The sequence below is a fragment of the Gopherus evgoodei genome, chromosome 13, assembly GCF_007399415.2.
Source record: "Gopherus evgoodei ecotype Sinaloan lineage chromosome 13, rGopEvg1_v1.p, whole genome shotgun sequence".
Taxonomy (NCBI): domain Eukaryota; kingdom Metazoa; phylum Chordata; order Testudines; family Testudinidae; genus Gopherus; species Gopherus evgoodei.
The window spans coordinates 29467348-29475120 of NC_044334.1; the positions used below are offsets into that span (position 1 = coordinate 29467348).

At 49.7% G+C, this 7773-nt stretch overlaps 1 protein-coding gene across 1 annotated transcript; it reads right to left on the reverse strand.

The window, feature by feature from the left end:
• Positions 1 to 856: 856 nt before the first annotated feature.
• On the reverse strand, positions 857 to 7107 carry LOC115661089 (zinc finger protein 135-like). Its single transcript, XM_030583220.1, has 4 exons — positions 6927 to 7107; positions 5566 to 5673; positions 2265 to 2571; positions 857 to 2099 (listed from the first exon to the last, which is right to left on the reverse strand). Exons 1-4 carry the CDS (start codon positions 7084 to 7086, stop codon positions 857 to 859), a joined length of 1818 nt encoding a protein of 605 aa, XP_030439080.1. The 5' UTR covers positions 7087 to 7107.
• Positions 7108 to 7773: the final 666 nt, after the last annotated feature.

Here is a 7773-nt window from a genome sequence, read left to right on the forward strand (position 1 = left end):
CTCCCCACACAGGGGTCTTTGCAGCAGTGGGTACAGGTGGGTCAAATAACGGCGATGACCAGAAATGCCCCATGATGTTAGAATGAGAACGCCTTCTAGAGGTGGCGCTGTTACCTTGCTTGTGCAAAGTACCAGTAAGCAAGGTACCCACATAGCTCCTCCTATACTCTGACATGTGATGCAGGGTGGCAGCAAAACTGGTTTGGTTTGATCTGAGTATCTGGGGCAGAGGTGAAAGCCAGAAGAGCATCATCACTCCTGTACCCTACCTGCAGCTGTGAGTTATCGCTATCCAGAGGGCTCAGCTAAGGGCTGCTGTGAGTCCCAGCACTTCAACTGTCCTGACTCCATGGCACTGACATCATGCAACATTGTGGTGGAGGAACATGTTGGTTTCCCCCTGGCAATGGAGATCTCCTGGCATATTTAAGGCTGACAATGCAGTGTGAGGGGAGCAGGACTGGAGCACGTGAGCAGCTTAGCCCCAGAGGCAGTGGAGCAGCTGCTCATTTAGCAATAAGAAGGCACAGTCAGCAGCCAGACGGGGCACTGGATTCCATGGTTCTAGCCTGCTGCCCATCACTGAAGTATCTGAGCACCTTCAGGAAGAGACGTCCTACTGGAACTACTGCAAACTCGTTGCCGTGTGTGTGTCCTTCCTGGGCTCCCCAAGGGACTCTGATTCTACAGCCCTTTCCACCTGTTCAGCTCCTTCCCAGGCCTTTCCTGCGTGGCACTACAACTTCAGCCTGTGTGTGAGGCTCTCGCATGCTGGGTTCATCAGCTGAGCTCCTCTCCTGCTTCGGGCTCCCAGATGTGAGTGCCTCCCCTGAAATGTGCTGCAGGCTCGGGGGGCTTACAGGGTCTCTCTGCCCGCAGCCTTGTTTGGGCCTTGCTGGGGTTGCCTCCCCTCAGAAGGCTTCTGCTCATCCAGCCAGGCTCTCCTGCGCGCATGGGATCTCTGGTGTTGGAGAAGGCTTGTGCTCTGGCTGAAGCTTTTCTCGCAGTCAGGACAGCGGTAAGGTCCCTCCCCGGTGTGGAGTCGCTGGTGCTTAAGAAGGGCTGAATTCCGGCTGAAGCTCTTACCACACTCGGAGCATCTATGGGGCCTCTCCCCACTGTGGACCCTCTGGTGGCTCGTATACTGCTGCTTGCAGCGGAAGGTCCTCTGGCACGTGGGGCATCGGTAGGAGTTCTCCCCCGCGTGGATCCTCTGGTGCCACATGAATTCCTGCTTGTAGCGGAAGCTCTTCTCACAGCCCAGGCACTTGTAGCTCTTTTCCCCAGCATGGCTCCGCTGGTGCCATGTGAACTCTTGCTGGTAGCGGAAGTGCTTATCGCAGGTGGGGCATTTGTACGGCCTGTTGCCCAGGTGAGCTCTCTGGTGCCAGGCAAATTCTTGCTTGTAGTGGAAGCTCTTCTCACACTCACTGCACTTGTATGGCCTCTCCGCTGCGTGGGCCCGCTGGTGCCAAACCAGCTCCTGCTTGGAGCGGAAGCTTTTCTCGCACCCACTACATTTATAGAGCCTACCACCAAGGTGGGCTCTCTGGTGCCACGTGTATTCCTGCTCGTAGCAGAAGGTTTTTTCGCACTCGGGGCACCTATACAGTCGCTCTTCTGGGGGGATTCTCTGGGGCACAGGCCGGACTGGGCTTTGCTCACAGCGAGCGCACAGACAGGGGGTCTCTCCTGGGGGGATTCTCTGGGGCAGGGGCTGGGTTGGGCTTTGCTCACACCAAGCGCACAGACAGGGGGTCTCTCCTGGGGGGATTCTCTGGGACAGGGGCTGGGCTGGGCTTTGCTCACACCAAGCGCACAGACAGGGGGTCTCTCCTGGGGGGATTCTCTGGGGCACAGGCTGGGCTGGGCTTTGCTCACAGCAAGCGCACAGACAGGGGGTCTCTCCTGGGGGGATTCTCTGGGGCACAGGCTGGGCTGGGCTTTGCTCACAGCGAGCACACAGACAGGGGGTCTCTCCTGGGGGGATTCTCTGGGACAGGGGCTGGGCTGGGCTTTGCTCACACCAAGCGCACAGACAGGGGGTCTCTCCTAGGGGGATTCTCTGACATGCACTAAGATGAGAGCTCTCCCCACGGCTCCCCTTGCACTTGGGGAACATGGAGGGCTCTGCTCCCACGGGGGTCCCGCCGTGACCGCCTGCAGCTGGCAGGTGAGTGAACCATTTCTCACACTGGATGCATTTATACAGAGTCTCTGCAGGAGTGAATGGCTGGGGAGCCAGGACATCCAAGGGCCAGAACCTGTCCTCAGCCTCACGCAGGCATCCCCCAGAGAGCTCAAAAGGAGCCGCCTGCTCACATCCCAGGCAGCGGCATTGCCAGGTGGCTGCAGTGAGCCCGCTTTGCCAAGGAGGAGGTGGCTCCACTCCACTTCTGGCAGAGTTTCCCTGATGATCTTCTGAGCTGGACTGAACCTGACAGGCTAATTCCCTGTCCGAGCTCTGGAGGCCACGTTCTGTGGCTCCCCCTGCTAACAGCCTGGGCACTTCCAATTCCCTGAGAGTCTCCTGCGGATGAGTCTCCTTCTTCGCCCTGATCTCAGCAACTGCTGCAATGGAGAGAGAGAATCTAGATATTATTTATTGCATGGGCTGGAGAGAATGGAAAGCTTCTGTGAATACGTTCAGCCTATAGTGCAGTTAACATAATTACAGAGCAGCAGTCAACGACATCATGGGTTTATTTTAGGGCTGTCAATTAATCACAGTTAACTCACGCGATTAACTCAAAAAAATTAATTGTGATTAATCGCAGTTTTAATTGCACTGTTCAACAAGAGAATCCAGTTAAATGTATTCAATATTTTGGATGTTTTTCTACATTTTCAAATATACTGATTTCAATTACAACACAGAATACCAAGTGTACAGTGCCCACTTTATATTATTACTTTTGATTACAAATATGTGCACTGTAAAAATGATAAACAAAAGAAATAGTATTTTTCAGTTCACCTCATACAAGTACTGTAGTGCAATCTCTTTAGCATGAAAGTGCAATTTACGAATGTAGATTTTTTTTGTTCATAGACTCATAGGGTTGGAAGGGACCTCAGGAAGTCATCTAGTCCAACCCCCTGCTCAAAAGCAGGACCAATCCCCAGACAGATTTTTTTCCCCAGTTCCCCAACTGGTCCCCTCAAGGATTGAACTCAGAACGCTGGGTTTAGCAGGCCAATGCTTAAACCACTGAGCTATACATAACTGCACCCAAAAACAAAACAATGTAAAACTTTAGAGCCTACAAGTCCACTCAGTCCTACTTCTTGTTCAGCCAATCTCTAAGACAAACAAGTTTGTTTACATTTACAGGAGATAATGCTGCCCACTTCTTATTTACAATGTCACCAGAAAGTGAGAACGGGCATTCACATGGGACTTTTATAGCCATCACTGCAAGGTATCTATGTGCCAGATATGCTAAACATTTGTATGTCCCTTCATGCTTCGGCCACCATTCCGGAGGACATGCTTCCAAGTTGATGACGCTCATTACAAAAATAATGCGTTAATTACATTTGTGGCTGAATTCCTTGGGGGAGAACTGTATGTCTCCGGCTCTATTTTACACACATTCTGCCATATATTTCATGTCACAGCAGTCTCAGATGACGACTTAGCACGTTGTTTATTTTAAGAACACTTTCACTGCAGATTTGACAAACCGCAAAAGAGGGTACCAAGGTGAGATTTCTAAAAATAGCTACAACACTGGAATGAAGATTTAAGAATCTGAAGTGCCTTCCAAAGTCTTGAGAGGGACGAGGTGTGGTGCATGCTTTCAGAAATCTTAAAAGAGCAATACTCTCATGCGGAAACTACAGAACCCAAACCACCAAAAACGAAAATCAACCTTCTGCTGGTGGCATCTGACTCAGATGATGAAAATGAACATGGGTCGGTCCACACTGCTTTGGATTGTTATCGAGCAGAAACCATCATCAGCATGGAAGCATGTCCTCTGGAATGGTGGTTGAAGCATGAAGGGCCATATGAATCTTTAGCGCATCTGGCATGTAAATATCTTGTGGCACTGGCTACAAAAGTGCCATGTGAACACCTGTTCTCACCTTCAGGTGACACTGTGAACAAGAAGTGGGAGCATTTTCTCCTGCAAATGTAAATGAACTTGTTTGTCTGAGCAGCTAGCTGAACAAGAAGTAGGACTGAGTGGACTTGTAGGTGCTAAAGTTTTATATTGTTGAATGCAGGGTTTTGGGTTTTTTTTACATAATTCTACATTTGTAAGTTTAACTTTCATGATAAAGCGATTGCACTACAGTACTTTGTATTAGGTGAATTGAAAAATACTATTTTCTATACTTGGTTTTTACAGTGCAAATATTTGTAATAAAAATAAATATAAAGAGCACTGTACACTTTGTATTCTCTGTTACAACTGAAATCAATATATTTGAAAATGTAAAAAACATCCTAAATATTTAAATAAATGGTATTTTATTGTTGTTTAACAGCGTGATTAATCAAGATTTTTTTAATTGTGCAATTTATCATGATTATTTTTTTTAATCGCTTGACAGCCCCAGTTTATTTCAATGACATAACATTTTGTTTCTATAGCATTCCCATGAGATTGGACTTTCAGCCATGCACCAGCTGGAAAACTCCTGTCCAGTTTTATGTAGAAATTATGAGCAAAATCCTGATTCCATTAAAGTCAATGAGAATTTTGCCATTGACTTCAGAGGGGTCACGCTCTTACCCTAGAACTACATCCTACTTAGCAACCTGCATGCAGAGGGCCCAAATCAGATCTGCTGGATGTGAGTCAACTTCATTAACATTAAAGCAGCTCCAGCTGCTTACACAAGGTCTGCCTTTGGCCTTCTTGGGTCAATACAGCTCACAAATGTTTCTGAAATCATTCACTAAGCTTTAAGGGTGAAGTCTTGGTCCTATGGAAGTCAATAGGAATTTTGCTATTGACTGCAGTGAGGCCAGAATTTCATCCTAGATATCATTTCCGACCTGCTAATTGGATTCCTCTGATATTATGTCATAGCTAATCAGAAAGTCAGTACAGTGTAACAACGTGGAAGGAGACAGACAGAGGTTTGTTAAAGGGTTTCCATTTGCTTGCAGCGAATAAATAACAGTCAGACAGGGCACTGATTGAGAGCCTCTGTCCTCTGCTAGGAAGGGGAGGAGCTCTCAGACTGTACCACTCTGGCGATTCCGTCAATTCTAGATCAGCTTGGGAAAGGCGTGGCTGTTCTCTGTGACCTTTTGCTCCCAGCAAGAGAATGCCCTCTCCACTGCACTTCAAAGTCCACCTTAGCAGCCTCTGTTTTGCTCCACTTTGCTCCCCAGAGCCAGTCACCCATAGCAAGGGAAAATGAAGACCCCCCCCATTGGAAATACAACGGTGGGTATGCATGGCTGACACCGGCCAAAATGATGCGCCAGTAACAACAGTTGCTCCCAGTAACAAACGCAGTAAAGAGGCAATGGCCAGCCGCGGGAAGGGGCGGCTGGGTCCCACACACTCATTGTTTCCAAACGCTTTGGAAATTGTTACTCACAGACGAAGTTAAAAGCTTTTCCACTCCCCGAGTCCTTGTGACCCTTGACACATGGCTCATCTCCACGTTCAATCAGCCAGATAATGTCAGGTTTAGCAGCAGCATGTCCTGGTAATGGGAGAAGAGAATGATCTATGGATCCTAGGTACTTAGCTGGCCCCTTACAATCATTGATGTGTTTATCCTCACAAGCCCCTGTGCAGCCGGGCAAGGCAGTTATCCCCATTTTACAGGTGGGGAACTGAGGCCCAGAGAACCCTGTGACTTGCCCAAGGTCCCCCAGACAATCTGTGGTGGAGCAGGGAACTGAACTCAAGTCTCTCACATTCTAACGAGCGCTCTGACCACTGGACCATCCATCCCACCTAATGCGTAGCTCAGCAATTACTCACTGTCCTGTCAGCATTTTAGAATGACACTCCTGATTTAACCCCAGCTCAGTGTATGAACTACCCGGGAAGAGAGTGAAGCTCCAGAGGCAAAAAAGCTTTATGGATTGAGATGAGCTGAACAACTCCTGCGAGACTCAGGTACCTGCACTTCCTGTAGAGGCATGAACGATACATGATGTGCCCCATGGCCTCAGCCACCAGCCCACTTACATCCGAACTTCTCCCTAAACACAGGAAACGTCTCCATTCTGCTCCCACAATGGTACCACGGAGCATGCAGGGAGCGCTGTCTATGGAGCCCTGCCTTGGGCAGAGTGTGCACAGCGTGTGCAGTGGTTATAGGCTCCCTGGTCCTTCACAATCGCCAGCGAGGACCAGGATGTGTTGCAGGGGGAGTTTAATAAATGGAAGGACTTCCCAGTCAGGGAGTTCTCTGGTTGGTGCTTAAGGCAGGGCTCCTTGTTTCATGTAATCACACTACAGAGCATGACCTGAAGCTCTCTTATTTGGGGCTCCAGCTTCTAATGCAGTGGTCCCCAACCTTTTCCTCTGACAGGCGCCAGAGGAAGGACCACTGCAGTGGTGGAGCACCCGCCGAAATGCCACCAAATTTCGGTGGCGACACCTCTCGATTATGCTGCTTAACGTCAACAAGTGACATAATCAAGAGGCGTCGACGCCAAAAATCGGGAGGGACGCCTCTCGATGATGTCATCTGTCAACGGAAAGCGGTGTCAGCGAGAGGTGTCGCTCCCGAATTTCAGGGGCGAAGCCTCTAGATGACATCACTTGTTGGTGACAGATGACGTCATCGAGAGGCATTCCTGCCGAAATGCTGCTGAAATTCGGTAGCATTTCGGCAGGTGCTCTCCCGGGGACCAGGATGCGGGCGCATTAAGATGCCATGGCGCCCACAGGCTCAGCGTTGGGGACCCCTGTTCTAATGAATGAGTGACCACTAATCATTACCCAGGGAGATCAAAGCCTCGTAGTTGTCCCTCATCACGTCCTTGTACAGCTCCTTCTGCCACTCCACTAGCTCCTCCCACTCCTCCACGGAGAAATAGACAGCGACGTCGTCAAATGTGACTGGAGCCTGAAACAGCAAATAAACCATGATCAGCAACATCTGCTTCAGTCACACCCTGACAGCAGCAGCCCTGGGTCTGGCAGGGCAGGGAGAGCGTTTCCTGCGTGTGTAACACACGCTGACAACACACGTTGTTGCTGGTGCCTGCAGGATGTGAATCCCCTGGGACAGGTCACACCTGTCACCGCAGGGCTCTGATGGGAACAGTGTGCAGTGGATGCAGGAACGGGGAGCAGCAGCCTGGCCTTTGTCTCGGTGGTGATTTCCTGCTGAAGCAGCACCCAGTGCCTCCCCGCCTAGCTGCCGTAGCCATGTGTTTGGATTAGAGATGTCAGCTGTTTGTTAGGCCCCACTGACCAGCAAATCCAACCTGTAACTCACACCAGCGTTTACATCACTCCCGAGCTTGTCCCAGAGACTTGCCTGGCAAATGCAAGTTGCATACGGCTGGGTCTGGCCCATTGTTTGTTAGGGCCAAGATGGAACATTTCACCGTGACTCATGGGATGAGGTCTGGCTAGGAAACACCCATCAACAGCTCCTCACAGCCAGCAGCCAGGGAGCTGTTCACATGAAAGATGCTGTGATTCATTAACGCAGGTGTAGGGCATTCATGATACACGTAGCCTGCATTATAATTCAGTCTTCAGTGCATTTTCTGTCGTGTCATAGATAAATAGACTTTAAGATCAGAAGGGACCAATATGATCATCTCGTATGACCTCC

What these genes read in the sequence shown, in the direction of transcription:
- LOC115661089 (XM_030583220.1), bottom strand. Translation starts at nt 7,086, where the DNA reads ATGTTGCTGATCATGGTTTATTTGCTGTTTCAGGCTCCAGTCACATTT. An exon ending in AAAAGCTTTTAACTTCGTCT is followed by an intron (nt 2,572 to 5,565) that starts GTGAGTAACAAT and finishes TCTCCATTGCAG; the next exon opens with CAGTTGCTGAGATCAGGGCG. An exon ending in CTGCGTGAGGCTGAGGACAG is followed by an intron (nt 2,100 to 2,264) that starts GTTCTGGCCCTT and finishes GTGCAAGGGGAG; the next exon opens with CCGTGGGGAGAGCTCTCATC.